We start from the raw sequence: 16,457 nt of genomic DNA, 5'->3' as shown, positions 1-16,457 counted from the left end.
TTAGTTCACTGGTCCAACAGCCCCTAAGCTTTGCATCTGTACCAAATTATGGAACAGCCCCTTTTTGGCCAGCAGCTGGGCATAGGTGCCCTTCTCGACTACCCTGCCATGATCCAGGACACATATAAAGTCCGCATTTTGGATTGTACTCAGTCGATGCGCAATGGCAATAGTAGTTCGTTCCCTGCTAGCATTATCAAGAGCGTCCTGGACCGCCTTTTCAGACTCAGAGTCCAACGCTGACGTGGCCTCGTCAAGAAGCAGAATCCGAGCATCCCGAAGCAGCGCCCTGGCAATTGAAAGTCTCTGTCTCTGGCCTCCGCTGAGCATAGTTCCCCCAGTGCCAACTAGGGTTGCAAACCCATCACTAGAAGTATTCGTCAGTGGTCATAAAATGACAAATCACATTGGCCCAGACTACTCACGGTAGAGAAGAGATAAACGCGTAAATGTTCGCTTTCTTGCACACTTGCACAAGCTCATCCTCCCTTACCTCTCTCTCGGTGCCTAGAAGGATATTATCCCGGATTGACCCCTCATACAGGGTAGGTTCCTGGCCAACAAGGGACATTAAGCTCCGGTAGTCATTGATATTGAGTTGGGAAATATCCTTTCCATCCACGAGGATTTTACCCTCAGTCGGTTCGAAAAATCTCTCTAATAGGCGAATCACAGTGCTCTTACCGCTGCCGCTAGGCCCTACCAATGCCACATATTGACCACGGCCGATACTGAGGTTGAGCCTGTCTAAAACTAGTCGTTCAGGGCGGTTTGGATACCTAAAGGTGACATCCACAATATCAATCTGTCCAGTGCTGCCAGTAATGCGTTGGCCAGAGTTATCCCACGTATCGATCCTAGGCTTCAGCTCAAAGAGCTCCTTCACACGCTGGCCAGCATGTAGCGCTTTACTCATATCTGGAGCAAAGTTGAAGATAGCCCCTGCAATCTGGGCCCCTGAGATCAAAGCAACAAAACATGTGAAGAATTGAAGCATGCTATATTCGTAATCCGCCAGGAGCGTTCCGCCGTACCAGAACGCAAGTGCCATGCAGAAGAATGTAAAAGACTGGGACGCAGCATATAGAGTGGAGGTTATCAGAATAAATCTCATAGTTTTGGCTGCACGCTGGGCCAGGATCCGGCTGTATTCGTCTAGGACATGGCTTTCAAGCGTCAACGAGGCAACGGATCTGATAACCGTGATTATCTCACTAGCATACATGGCACCTTCTTGATGGGTTGCCCGCATCTGGCCGTCAAAGAGCGAGAGAACTCTGAGTCGAATGTAGCCGGAGCCTGTCATTATCGGAATTGTTGCTGCACATACAAGGGCAAGTTTCCAGCCCACCGCTAAGGAGAGGATGACTCCTCCTGCAATAGTGGCAATGAACGTCAAACAGGCGCCGATTACCGCACCGCTAAGGCCCGCGAGCTCCGTGGGTGCCGTGGAGAGGAATGAGGATAATCCTCCAGGTGAATGCTCCTTTTGGTCAAAGAATTCCTGGTCCTGTCGAAGAATAGACCTGAACATCTGGTATCTGCCTTTATGAGATAGTCGTTCCGTAGAATAGGAGAAACATGTTCCCTGGCCAACCCATGCAATGCAGTTGACAATAGCAATCATCAGGAACATGAGACACCAGAAATTGATCTCGTTCCGAAGCTGAGCATATTGAGATGGTGGAAGAGAAACAACATTGATCGATTTTGCAAAGAAAACGGATTGTCTGTTGGTGAATATCCCTGTTATCATCATTGCCAGTAGCAAGGTAACCGCTGATAATAGTTATCAAGACTTACACTGGGATCACACAGCCTGCAATGAAGCAGAGAAAAACACCAGTAAAAATTACATGTGCCTCCTCTCGGTTAAGTTGTGCTACAGTCTGGAAGTAGGTCTTAAAGGTCGGACGCCGTCCTTCTTGGGTATCTTGCTGATGCCTGTCGTGGAGGCTGCCATCCGGACATGGATTCACTTCGATACTGGCTGTCGTAACAACCTCTCTCGTGCGCTCTTTTTCTAGAACGTGCTTCTCTTCTACTTCTTCTACGGGATGCTGTGCGGGAATGTCCATCTGCTGTGCTTCTACCAAGGCGGAATACATCCCGCTTTTTCTCATGAGTTCATCATGTCGCCCCTGTTCAACCACAGAGCCATTCGACATGACTATGATGTTATCAGCATTGCGAATAGTCGATAGACGATGAGCAACCACAATTGTCGTGCGGTTTTGCGCTGCTGATTCCAACGCTTGTTGAACTGCTCGTTCTGACTTGACATCCAAGGCTGATGTCGCTTCGTCAAGGAGTAGAATCTTTGGGTTAGTGATAATGGCCCTGGCAATACAAATCCGCTGGCGTTGGCCACCTGAGAGCTGCAGCCCCTTGGTCCCAACCTCAGTTTGATACCCCTGGGGCAGAGCCATGATGAAGTCATGGGCATTTGCCATTCTGGCAGCAGAATATACGAGCTCCTGCGTTTCATGGTCTGGTCGCGACAACCCAGGGTCAGGGAAGCCGAGCAGAATATTTTCAAAAATACTCCGGTTAAACAAGACAGGCTCCTGGACAACATACGAAATTTGCTGTCTAAGCCAGTTCAGATTCAAGTCCGATATCTTATGCCCGTCCAATGCTACCAGTTGAGCAGGTAATATTAGTATCAACGGTCAGCTCAGGCTCACTTCAGAACAGTCTTACTGATATAGCCTCCCGTAGGCTCGTAAAAACGTTCAATCAGCCCAATAATGCTACTCTTTCCACATCCGGAAGCACCCACTAAGGCGGTGGTTTTATTCGCAGGAAATTTCATGCTTACCGTGTTCAGCACCTGTACGTGCTGCCTAGATGGGTATGTTAAATTGATATTGTGCAACTCAATATTGCCCTGGACTTTTGGTAGCTGATGTCCTTCAGTAGAAAATGGATCCAATGGCGACTTGCGAGTGATTGCCTTGAGAATAGTTCCCGCATGCGAGATGCTACTAATAAAGGCTTCTCCACTTGGGGCAACTCTCCCAACCGCAAAGGCCCCAATTATTGTCGCTAGGACGATTGTAACGACTGCAGAAGCGGTTGACTCACCACTGACAATATAGCGAGACCCTTGCCAGAATGCCAATGCATATGTAAGGTACGGCAATGCGTTGACGGCTCCTATCATAACTGAAACTGACAGACGCATCTTCAGTCCCCACTTCTCAGCAGTATTTAGATAGACCTGATAGCGTCTGGCCATAGCTGCCTGGATCCCAAAAGCAGAAACATGCTGGATAGAGCTAAATGTTTCCTCAGCAGCTGATGCTCCCTTAGCCAGGGACGCAGAATTCTCTCTGCTGTACTTTAACGCAAATGCTGCCCCCACAAACTCTGCTCCCCCTAGAAGAATAGAAGTTGAAAGGAGAATTAAGGCGAGTTTCCAGTTCTTCAAAAAGGAGATAATAATAGCAGATAAGAATGTCGCAATAGCCGTGAGAAATATTGAGATTCTACTCGAGATACCTTCCTGGACGACATTCATATCTCCGCATATTCTTGTCGTGACCTCTCCTGGACCAAGGGTATCAAAAAATCCGATGTTCTGCCGGATAATGGCTTTGAGATACGCCTGTCGTAGGTTCCGCGTAATTCGTTCCCCTGAATAGTAGAATCCCACGGTTGCGATATATATGAGGATGAATTCTGCGATGCCAAGATAGACATAGTAGAGAGTGAACTTGGAAACACTGGAAGACAATCGAGAGCTATCTTCCATTTCATATGCATGCCTTTGAAATGAGCCAACTAGAAGGCCGTAGATGACCGTAAGAAGCGGGTTCAATGCACCAGCGATGATGGCAGACAGGGTGCTTAGAGCAATCAAAGCTATATCCAAGGGCTGAGCGTAGGCGAGCACAGTAGAATCCTTCGTCGAACGCGTCGGAAGCCCATTCAGCTGGCGCTGGAGAATACTTTTGGCGGATTCATCTTGATCAACTATAGAAGAGTGACTTCTAGACATGTGAGGCTCCGTGATACCTGGCATGGTTATCCAGTTCCGCCTAATTTGTGCTGGGCATTCATCTCTCCCTTTCACTCGAGAAAGGTCTTTCCATAAGTATTCTCCCAAGAATATTTATGACTCATTTACAGTGCGGCATTGACATGGTTCGGCGGTGCGCGTATGCTTCACCGGCGATCGTGGGATCCGGTGTTTGGTATTTATGCCGCGCTGAATACGGTATTATTTCACCCTGGTCAATACACGCGCGCGTTTCCTTACTTACTAGTGAAAGTTTATTTTGAACGTCAATTTAAGGTTCCGCACCCTGGCCCGCTCGGACCTATCCATGCTTGTTTAGATGTTGGGCGTTGGTCAACACACCTTTCCACAATTTCAGGGGTTCGGTATAGTTAGTGGATTGTGGTTTTTCTCCTGGAATTCGACGTTCCTTGGTTTTTCTCTCTTTACTTATTGGGCACATCATATTCTGTACCTGCAATGGAGGCAAGATAAACTGATTATGACTACTGATTCTGGTGGATTTCAAATCCATGGTTTCCTTCTCAGGCCATTTGCTCGTTATATACGGAGTAGGCGTTATTGATGAGAACCAACATGCGCTACCCAATGTGTCCCCAAGTATGGGCAACATCTTGTGTATTTGCAAATGTTTTATAAAGCTCTGTGTTCTAGAAATGAGTGCCTCATATCCGTACGGTATTTATGTTTATACTTTTTTATATTTAGGACTCGATCAAGGACCAAAATTAAGCTAGCATGCATCAGAACTTTTTTGGCCGCTTTGTGCAACTTAATACCGGAGGTTTGACAGTAGATGTAAGGGCCAATTGTTTAATAAATGAGACAAAGTATATATCATCTCTTGTACTCCGTAGATGTGGACACTTTTTAAGTTGTAGAGTAAGAATCATGTGCTTGAAATCCTGACTTATAGCTCCTAATATCTGAGGGTATTTGACGCTCGAAGAAATAGCGTTGTCTCAAGTTACATCGCTGAGGACGAATGATGATTATATCATGCATACACCGAAATGGTGAGTGGCCCCTTCACGCGCTATTTATCGGTCAAGAGAGTGAACGGGTAGGCTGGTCAGTCACTAGCGAACTGTCTGCTAATCGATGACAGGCTTTAGGAACAGACGAGTTCTATACCAATCGGAGGTTTACTGCGGTTTACCCTTGCCTATCTAGCTATATTTGATAGTTTACGATTCCTTGAAGTCCTGGAAGTACACATCTGGTTCCGACCCGCCTGTCAGTAACAAGTTAGGTTATATGAGTCTTCACCGTACGTATTGACGATAAAACAGTTAATCGGTTCCAAACCTTTTGTAAAGAGAGACTGTATACGCTGTACACTATCTGGGATTGTGAGATGGTAGTATCACAAGTGCCGTAAGGGGCTGAAGTTATCAAACTGCAGTCATTATAGTATGGGTCTGTAATACGTCTAAGATGGGATTGAGCTAGGAGAGCCAAGTACAGAATTATTGTGCTGAACCGGCTACCACTCTTTTCACCAAGCCGGCATATCGGCTACTTTTCTGTATTGAATTCGGTAGCATTTTCTAGCAAAACGCTAAATATAGAAAAAAAGCCGTAGGCTATAAGTAAACTTTGGTCAGATATGCAGGTAATCCTTTGACAAAAATCCTGCTACGGTGTAATAGCTTGGGTGATAAGATTTGGGTTCAGCCCATATATCAAAAGGTTTTGCACCCGTTTAAACTTGACTGGTTTTTACATAATTCTAAGCCGAACACTCCGAGATAGATCTTCGGTAGCAAAATACTCTACTGGTATTAGCCAACCTCCAGATCCTCACACCAGCGGTGAGTTGACCACAAGCAAAATGGAAGTCGTTGTCCGTGTCGTTAATTGAAGCATGAACTTTTGGCTGGTAGGAGAAAAAACGGTTAGTTAGCTAATATCTCAGCTGAAATCCTTCAGCTGCATCCTACTTATGTAGTCAATTGGCCCTGACTTTGAGATCTAGACGGTTGTCTAACGATGGAGGAAAGCTAGTTCGTGAGGTATTGAAGGTAAGGTTCCTCGAAGGATCATTGGCCAGTGTGCGGTGGGACCGCGTCGGTCAGCCGCCTTGGCGGGCCCAGACGACAGGTCGCCTGACCGCTCAGCCACCTCTGTAACATCGCCTATTTCCGATTGTTTTGGCCAACATCCAACGCCCGAGGTACACTGTTTGGCAGAATTGATATTAGAACTGCGTGATCGTGCTTTGGAATCCTTCGTGTGATACCACCCGAAAATGATCATCATCTTCGAGTTAGGTTACTTGCGACTGCCTTACCAGCCATGCGCGTCGGCCCAGATACCAAGTCATACGTTTTTCGAAGCAAAGACAGGAGGGCATGGGTAGCTCCCCTGTTGCCATCAGCTTGCAAAATTGACATTCTATTATTTGGGAAGCTCACTATGGGCGGAGAGGCCCGTTAAATTGCTACCATCACTCGGTTACGCAGAGACACAAGCATGGCCAGACAACGAAAAACACAGAAAGGATTGTCAATATATGCTCGCATAATTGCGACTGTAAGTGGAACGTCGGGCTCAGAAAACCGATGGATGCATGCTCAGGAGCGGTGCAACCCTTTTGTTTTATTCGTTTGAGATGGCTGGACAACATCAACGACTGCAAAAATCAAGTTGATACCCTGGCAATGAGCTGAAAAGAACCACAGAAGATCGATCGAAATGCATTTCTTCTGGTTCTGTGACATGGAATCCATGAGGGGTCAATCTACTTATTTCTCTTGAAAAAGTTCCCGACGCCACTCCACGCCGCCGGCCCGGTCTATATAATGGAGTTGATCGGCCGAATTTGGGCAGTTCAATTGAGAGAAATGGCATATGAAGCCTTCATTGACTATCCTGGCTCCGTTTGGCAACCTTACATTTACAACCCATAATACAGGGTAGATACCATGCTACCTCTTTCGGTTCTGCAATTCCAAGACGATTTGCCATCCCATCAGGAGTTACACTCTTTTGTCAACCACGACCTTCTAATAGCTGCAGGTGCTAAGTTCACGTCTGCATCTGCCGATCCCTTAGAGTCTCGCTTTGAGAACCAGATACGACTGTTGTGGTCTCGAGTGCTCGGAGTCCCGCCCGATTCTATTGGAGAGCATGATGACTTTTTTCAATGCGGCGGCTCGGCCTCTAGCGCCATACTCCTGAGCCAGATGATATATGAACATGGACTGTTAGTAACAGTGAGGGATATTTTTCAATGGCCCCGACTAATAGACCTTGTTGCTCGCGCTTGCTCGCTTGTTAATTCATCCAACCGTGATTTTGTTCCACCTTTCACGTTACTTAAATCGTCATTGGATGCACAAAAAGCTCGCACTCAAGCGTCACACCTTTGCCATGTTAAGGAATCCCAAGTATTAGATGTACTTCCATGTACGCCTTTACAAGAGGGTATGCTCGCCTTAACACGCAGCAATTTCAAGGAGTACGTACAGCAGTCAATCTACAGAATAGATCGGGATATCGATATCGGGCGTCTCAAGTGTGCTTGGGATCAAGTTGTTGCATCGAATCCCATCTTACGTACGCGGATCGTTAGTTTACCCAACTACGGCATTGTCCAAGTTGTTCTGGACGAGGAAGTGCAATGGGTGTTCGAATCGACCCTTGACCAATTCCGAAAAAGGGCAACGCCCAAAGAACTTCCCATGGGGCTTGGCGACCCTTTGATTCGCTTTGGTATAATCAGTGGAATGCCAGGGGACACTAACTACTTCACTTGGGAAATGCACCATGCATTATATGACGGATGGTCTATCCCCTTAATACTAAGTGACGTTGAACATGCATACTACCAAGAACCAGGGCCTGAACTCCTAGACATGAGTCCATACATCAAATACATTCAAAATATCGATGAAATTGCCGCCCATCGCTTCTGGACTGATCAATTTGCGGGCATTCAAGGCACTGGATTCCCATGGATAGGCTTGCCGGCTTATGTGGATCTAAATCCGGATATCCTGACAACTATCATGACACGCTATGTGTCTGGACTGGATTGGGGACGGAGTGACTTCACGGCTGCCACAATTGTTCGTGCTGCTTGGGCGTTAGTACTGGCCATTCGCGCTGACTCTAATGAGGCATTATTCGGCGTAACAGTAACGGGTCGTCAGGCAGCGGTTGTGGGAATTGAACATATGGCGGGCCCTGCTATTGCCACAGTTCCCATCAGGGTAAAGGTTGACTGGAAAGGTAATGTTCACCAACTATTGCAAGCAGTACATCGTCAGATGGCCGATATGATCCCTTTCGAGCAAACTGGCTTGCAGAACATCCGTCATTCCAGTGAGGATGCTGCTATCGCTTGTCAATTTCGCTCGCTTCTTGTCATTCATAATAACACGCCAGATGATACCCAGTTCTCAGGGCGGCCCTTTATCAAGGAACTTCCCCATTCGTCAGTAGGACCTCGACCATGTGATGGCAGGTATGCCATAGATATTGACTGCAGACTGGCCCACGATGGTGTTTACGCAAGGATGGAGTTTGATACACGCATCTTCCCCAAGTCGGAAATGACATGCGTTGTTGAAGACTTTGAGAAGATTCTACGATTTTTAGCAGATAATGTCAATGGACAGGGAAGGCTAGCAGACATAGTTGCATCAATGTCCTCATTTACTTCCAGGAGATTAGCCGACGTGTTACGATGGAACTCACATGTACCCGATCCTGTCCCTGAGTGTGTCCATATGATGGTTGAAAAAAAGGCTTTAGAATGCCCTAACTCCCTGGCTATTCATGCATGGGATGGCAGCCTGGAATATCAACATCTACTGGAGATATCCACCAAATTCGCACTGCAACTGATGCAGATGGGGGTAACGGGAACTATAGTACCTCTATTGTTTGAGAAGTCTCTCTGGATGCCTGTGGCAGCTCTGGCTGTCGTAAAAGCTGGTGGAGTCCTTGTTGCTATGGATATGAAGCAACCGTATGAACGGTTAGCCCAGATAGTGTCTCAGACAAATTCACCAGTACTGGTATGTTCCGAACAGAGCTCATCACTAGCCCAGAGGCTTGGACGTCAGCAATTCATAATAGGGTGGAACTGTCACCATTTGGATGACAGATGTCAATCAAAAGGCTCAGAATTACCGGTGATTCATCCCGAGAGCCTTTTATATATTGTTTTCACTTCTGGCAGCACGGGAACTCCAAAGGGGGTTCGTATAACCCACCAAAACCTCTGTACTGCTATTGCCCACCAACGAGAGGCTCTAGGATACAATGATAAATCGCGGGTGATTGATTTTGCTTCATACGCTTTTGATGTTTCTTGGTCCAACATCTTCTTTTCGTTCGCTGCAGGAGCATGTCTATGTATACCCTCTTCACAGGAACGTGAAAATCACTTGGCGGACTCTTTGAGAAAATATGGCATTAATTTAATGGACTCTACACCTTCACTTGCTCGAGCGTTAGGAAAACATGTTCTATCAAGTTTAACCACACTGATTATTGGTGGAGAAATGATATTGCCCTCCGACGCATTGCTGGCGGGAGGCCATACTCAAATTATCAATGCCTATAGCCCAGCCGAGTGTACTCCGACGGCGCTTATTTCCCCCCTGGATGCAACCGGAGTTAGGATTGGCCGCGGTTTTGGGGTTGTCACTTGGATTGTAGAAGAAGACAACCCCCAACAACTAGCCTCAGTAGGCACAGTTGGGGAGCTATGGCTCGAAGGGCCTCTTGTCGGTGCTGGATACCTTAATGATACTGAAAAGACTGCAGCAGCTTTTATACAAGACCCTACTTGGCTGGTACAGAATACTGGACGCCGTGGACGTGTGTATCGTACTGGTGACTTAGTTCGATATGAGCCTGATGGGAATATCGTCTTCGTATGTCGAAAAGATGACCAGGTCAAAATTCGAGGCCAGCGTGTTGAACTAGGCGAAATTGAAAGTGTTATTCGTCGAGCCATTCAGCAACACACACTACAAATTGTTGTTGAGGCAGTACAGCAAGCTTCTGATACCGGAAACCTGACACTAGTGGCTTTTCTGGCGCTTCAAGGATCTCAAGAAATGGATGAACATTCACACAATACTGAAGTGCAGCGTATAACAGAAGAGCTTGCTAGCCGATTAACACAGCTACTTCCATCATATATGGTCCCTACCATGTATTTCCCTCTACGGGAAATCCCAATGGTGACCAATGATAAAACGGATCGGAGGCGCCTACGTGCTATGGGTAGAACCCTGCTCTCGCAAGCGAAGTCATCTGCTGCTGAAAATAAAGAAACTGGCAACGACAGCGAAGAGCCATTGAATGAAACACAGGCGATTTTGCAGAATACGTGGATGTCTGTTCTCAACTTGTCACGAGAGGAGGCATCAATTGACGCAACATTCGCACGGCTTGGGGGTGACTCCATCTCGGCTATGCAAATTGTTTCCCAATGTCGCATGCATAACATCCATTTAACAGTGAGTGATATATTGCTATCACGAACAATCCGGAATCTAGCAAACGTTTGCCGGGATGTATTGTCTCAAGAAAATCCGTTATCCCCAAAGCTCGAGGAAGATTCAACGGCCCTTTTTGATCTCTCCCCGATTCAACGTAACTTTTTTGATACATACCCTGATGGGCTAAATCATTACAATCAATTCTTTCTTCTTGATCTTAAAAACCCTGTCTCTAGGGCCTCACTTGAGGCAGCTATTCAAGCCATCGTTTTACGTCACGATATGCTACGAGCACGCTTTGAAAAAGACCTGAACACGCATACATGGAAGCAAAGAATTGCAGAGTACAGTAAGGAGACATTTGCGTTAACAGAACATACAATGAAAGACCATGCTGCTGTAGGACTTGAGTCTCAGCGTCGACAAGAGAATCTGGATATTCGAAATGGTCCTATGTTCGCTTGCGATCTGTTCAATCTACCTACGGGCAATCAAATGCTCTTACTGTCTGCCCATCACTTGGTAATAGACCTTGTCTCCTGGAGAATTATCTGGGCTGATTTAGAAGACCACCTGCAATCCCGCAATCTGCATTCTGCCCAGACAGTGTCTTTCCAGGCTTGGTGTGCACACCAGGCCCGAATAGGGCGCACATTATCACCACTGCTAGTACTCCCTTACTCGATTCCCGAGCCTCAGATAGGCTTTTGGGGTGTTTCCTCAGATGAGAATACGTATGGCCAATGCAAGGCTGTGGAGGTGTCTTTTTCCTCAGACGTGAGCTCTCTGCTCTTCGGGAAGAGTAATGATTCTTTGGGGACTGAAGGGATTGATCTTATTCTTAGTGCTCTCTTCCACGCATTTATTCATACATTTCCGGAGCGCAGCACACCAGCGATCTGGATCGAAGGCCATGGCCGTGAACAGTTTAGTGAGCAGCCAGTCGATGTCTCTAGTACAGTGGGATGGTTTACTTCCATGTATCCTTTCGCAATTCCAATTAACCTCCACCACTCACTATCTCGGGACGTGGTCAGGCTTGTCAAAGACACGCGACGCAAGGTGCCTGCAAATGGGCAGCAATTCTGGGCTTGCCGGTACAATAGTGAATCTGGTCGTCTGGCATTTGAAGCATATGATACCCCTGAGATTGTGCTCAATTTTACGGGTCGATTCCAGCAGCTGGAGAAAGAAGATGGGCTATTCAATCCGTCTTCTCCTTCCGAGTCCAGTGATTCCCTTCTGGCGATAACCGAAGTCTCAAAATCGGCCCGGCGACAGTCAATGATTGATATAGAGGCTGCTGTATCCGACGGCGAATTAAAGGTTGAATTTATCTTTCATAAGATGATGCAGAGTGACCGTCTTCAAAAGTGGATTCAAAACTTCTCACAGGATCTAGAGTTTCTCTCCCACAACTTTGCCCAGGCTCCATCCGGATTCACGTTGAGTGACTTTCCTCTCCTTCCCCTTTCATACAAAGGCTTGGATATCCTTCTTGAGCAAGAAGTGCCTCGTATGGGGGTCAAACCAGAACAAATCCAAGCTATCTATCCTTGTTCGCCTTTGCAGGAGGGCATGCTCATAAGTACAGCTAAGGGGGTTGCTTCTTACCACACTCGCACAATCTGCCGCTGTGACTCCTTTGGTGAGCCTGTTTGCCCCTTACGTTTGGAGGCGGCTTGGAAAGTAGTGGCGAGCAGGCACATGGTTCTCTCTTCTCTCTTTACCCTTCACCCCGAGGGTAATGGTTTTATCCAAATGGTGCTAGACAAGCCACCAGTAAGGGTAATTCAGATGGAAACTGACGACAATAATCCGATCGCGGTTTTGAACCAAAAAGAACCCCCATCTTTTTTCCTGAATGAGCCGCAGCATTCGTTAACTATATGCCGATCGAAAGCTGCAAATGCAGTATCATTTCGGCTCGACATGAATCATACCATGAACGATGCTCAATCAATGGCAGTGCTCCTAGAAGAGCTTGCAGCTACATATGATGGCTTTGAACTTTCAGCTGCCCCCAGGTTCAGTGATATGATTAGCTACATTGGCCAGACACCCAAAGAAAAGACTGCTGCTAAATGGGCGACTATTTTAGATGGAATCAAGCCTTGCAATTTTCCCACATTATTACCATCCTCACGAGGAATGATACCCGAGACGCTTGGTGAGGTGTCTAGCTCCACTCCGCACTCTAAAACTCACATCATGGATTACTGCAAAAAGACGAATATCCTATTTTCTGCCTTTCTGCAGGTGGCCTGGGCAATAACCCTATCCCATTATACAGGGATGAAGGAGGTCTGCTTTAGTTATCTCACGTCAGGGCGTGACGCTCCAATTGAGAGGGTAGAGAAAATGGTTGGTCCTTTAGCTAATCTCCTTATCAGCCGAGTTGACATGGAGGTACCAGTAAAAGAGGTCCTCCGGGCCACATCCAAGAAGTCAGAACAGAACATGGCCATACAGCATGTGTTTATTGGGGAGGTCCTTCACCGGCTTGGACTGTCTGGCCAACGGCTCTTCAATACATCCCTCTCAATTCGCTCTTATGACAAGGAAGAAGTTCAGAAATACAGCATTAAGTTCCAAACATTGGATGATGAGGATGGCCATGAAGTAAGACAAAGATTCTATGGATATAGTGAGAGTATGATATGAAACTAACTGTGGATTGATTGTACTTAGTACGACTTGAGTCTAAACGTCTCACTAAATCGTCATGGCCATACCGATCTTTTGCTAGAATATAGAAAACCATATATTACCCAGCATATAGCTGAAGAGGTCTATGAAGCGCTCAACCAGGCAATTGACTATCTGCTAACCATCGATATTGACAGTAACACTGGAGGTGATGATCTTCGAGAGGGAATCACCATCATAAACAATGATCAATCGGCCAAGTCAACATCTCTCTTTGATCAGATATTTCTACAAAAATACGGCGTTGAAAGGTCCATTGCCGACAGCTTTTGGAAAGACCAGTTTTCTAACACTTGCGGTGTACACTTTCCTGAAGTCAAGCAGATGGTGACCACCGGAATTGAACGTTGCGAAAAAATACATCTGACTTTGAAAAGCATTGATTTTAGCCCAGGAAGCTTCCCCGCGGAAGTTGTAGTTGGAGCTGCGTGGGCTATCTTGACGGCTCACTTCTCTAATTCCGATGAAAGCCTGTTTGGAGTATGCCACCTAAATGGTGAAGGAAGTCAAAAAATGCTGCCTACTCGCACTGTGCTTAACTGGAACAACACCATTCTACAATTCCTCTCAGAAATCGAGCAGCAAATACGCAGCATGGAGCCCTTCCAGCGTATGCGTTTGGAGCAAATTTCTTGCTTGTCAGACGAAGCCGAATTTGCCTGTAATTTCCAAACTTTGCTCGTAATTGGCTCCTCAAGAACAGAAGGGATCGAACGTTATGAGAACCCCATTATCACCAACGGTGATACGAAGGGAAGTGTCTTTAAGGGAGACAATCATGCAATCGTGATCAAAGTTAGTGAAGGAGAAAGCCACGATGTGGAAATTGCAATGGGCTTTGACTCCGGCATTGTCAGTATGGATCGTGCTATCAGGCTCACCCACGAACTCGAACACACGATCCGGCAATTACTCGGTACAAATCGACAGGAAGACAAGCTATGTAGTGTGAGTGTCGCCAGCCACCGAGATTTGAACAACATTTGGGCCTGGAATGCCGAGTTACCAGTTCCAGTTGAAGGTGTTATACCCGATTTGATTATTAAGACGGTCATTCAGCAGCCACATTTTCCTGCTGTTAACGCTTGGGATGGGGATTTAACGTATGGTGAACTGCATGAATTATCATCCAAGCTTGCACACCATCTCCTTGCTGAAGGTGTTGGTAGAGGAAGCATTGTCCCTCTTTGTTTCGAAAAGTCCAAGTGGATGCCAGTTGCAGCGCTGGCGGTCATGAAGACTGGAGCTGCTGCTGCTGCTATCAACATCTCATTTCCAGAACAAAGGCTTCGTTCAATTATAGGCCAGGTCTTTACCAGCTCAAAGACGACGGTTATACTGTCTTCTGTCTCGAATCAACCCTTCTTTGAGAGCCTAGGTCAGGGTGTAGTCTATAAGGTAGGAGACGATCTACATCTGCCTATTGGCTCCACGATCGCTACCCCTGAATGGCCAGTCGTGCATCCATCCGATGCATTTTATATCGTGTTTACTTCCGGGACAACAGGGGATGCAAAAGGAGTGGTGATTACCCACCAGAACTTTATCAGTGCTATTGCTTACCAGGGAGAATTTCTCGGATTTGGTGGTAATCCAAGGATCTTAGATTTCACATCTTATGCCTTTGATGTGTTCTGGCTTAATCTATTGAGGGCCCTGGCTACGGGCGGGTCCCTCTGTATCCCTTCCCAGGAGGAATTTGAGAACGATCTTGGTGGCTGTCTGGAAAAGTACCAAGCAACTGTTGCTGATCTGACGCCGTCAGTAGCACGCATTGTCGAACCAAGAAGCGCCTTTTCCCGACTATCAACGCTGGTTCTGGGTGGTGAAGCGATTCTACCAAGTGATCTAGGCCTAGCTGGGGATGAGACGCAGCTAGTATTGGCCTACGGCCCAGCCGAATGCACGCCCACCAGCACTATTCTATATGGCCCCAATTGCTTGGAAGGAGGGGAGATTGGTCGGGGAGTTGGGGTGTGCACATGGGTTGTCGACCTTAAAAATCCGGATGCACTGGCTGCTGTTGGAGCTGTAGGTGAACTTTGGATTGAAGGCCCACTTGTTGGCGAAGGGTATCTCAACGACCCTAAAAGGACTGCAGAAGCCTTTGTCGAGGACCCCATATGGCTTCAACGCGGCTCTCCCGATGGAAGACATCCAGGCCGTCGAGGGCGGCTCTATCGTACTGGGGATCTGGTCCAATACCAGGAAGACGGCTCACTTCTCTTTCTCTCTCGCCGAGACACACAGGTCAAGATCAGGGGTCAACGGGTCGAGTTGGGGGATCTTGAACATCACATCGGCTCTCTGGCTGTTAAGTTTATGCAAGATTCTGGCGCCCTGGGGGAGAATGGGAATGTGCAGGTGGTGGCTGAGTTGGTCGAGCTTTCTGGCATCTCAGACAAGACTCTTGCGGCCTTTATAGCTGTGGACGGTAGCAGCAACAGCTCTTCCGAGAAGAACGAAGAAGTTAACGGACAGTCGTACAACCGCTTGGTCCAGCAGATGATAAGCAGTGTCAGAAAGCAGATTGAAGAAGTGCTGCCCCGGTACATGCTCCCATCGACATATATACCCGTCAAACGCATCCCCATTGCAGCCACGGGCAAAGCAGACCGGCGAGAGCTACGTCGTATGGCAGCATCCCTCTCAACGCGGGAGATCGAAGCACTGAGTGAGGGCCCGGCCAACGAACGGGCACCACCCCAGACGGAGCAGGAGTTTGTGATGCAAGGTCTCTGGGCGGAAGTGCTGAAGATTGAAGATCGAGACTGTATCAGCGCAAGTGACAGCTTCTTCCGTCTCGGGGGGGACTCGATTGCAGCGATGAAGATTGTGGCATTGGGCCGGCAAAGGGGTCTTGAGTTCACCGTGAGGGATGTCTTCCAGCATCCAGTCCTTCGTGAGCTGTGTCTCCAGTGCCATGATCTCTCAGTCTAGGCAGGATATCAAGGGAGTAATTATAGGGGTTTCCTTTCTCTTTCTCTCCTCTTCTTCTTTTTCTTCTTTTTCTTCTTTTCTGGCCAAATTGAACAATCTCCACTGGTTCAGCTTTATGGTCTAGTTATCAAATTGGATGTTACTGTTAATGTCGGGTCTTCTACTTAACTATTTGAATAGGAATTCAAGCGTCAAATTCTCCTTTATAACAGTAATTAAATAAAGAGTAATAAAGATGAAAACTCGGGAGCATAGCCTGAGATGACTTTTGTCTCCCTTTCTCGCTCTGCCGGCATCGACACTGGTGGGACGAGAGAACG

At 47.1% G+C, this 16,457-nt stretch overlaps 2 protein-coding genes across 2 annotated transcripts; one reads left to right on the top strand and one right to left on the bottom strand.

Annotated features, from left to right (window-relative positions):
- On the bottom strand, positions 1-4,027 carry ARB_05580 (ABC multidrug transporter, putative; the record flags this gene model as incomplete). Its single annotated transcript, XM_003016137.1, has 4 exons — positions 1-367; positions 426-1,730; positions 1,804-2,592; positions 2,688-4,027. The coding sequence occupies 4 exons, from the start codon at positions 4,025-4,027 to the stop codon at positions 1-3; spliced, it is 3,801 nt and encodes a 1,266-aa protein (XP_003016183.1).
- A 2,924-nt stretch (positions 4,028-6,951) lies between these two features.
- ARB_05579 (nonribosomal peptide synthase SidE) lies at positions 6,952-16,137 on the top strand (the record flags this gene model as incomplete). Its single annotated transcript, XM_003016136.1, has 2 exons — positions 6,952-13,110; positions 13,180-16,137. The coding sequence occupies 2 exons, from the start codon at positions 6,952-6,954 to the stop codon at positions 16,135-16,137; spliced, it is 9,117 nt and encodes a 3,038-aa protein (XP_003016182.1).
- Positions 16,138-16,457: the final 320 nt, after the last annotated feature.

The sequence above is a fragment of the Trichophyton benhamiae genome (assembly GCF_000151125.1).
Source record: "Trichophyton benhamiae CBS 112371 chromosome Unknown contig01145.0, whole genome shotgun sequence".
Taxonomy (NCBI): Eukaryota; Fungi; Ascomycota; class Eurotiomycetes; order Onygenales; family Arthrodermataceae; genus Trichophyton; species Trichophyton benhamiae.
The sequence above is the reverse complement of the archived record's forward strand: the minus strand, read 5'-3'. Positions and strand labels throughout refer to the sequence as shown.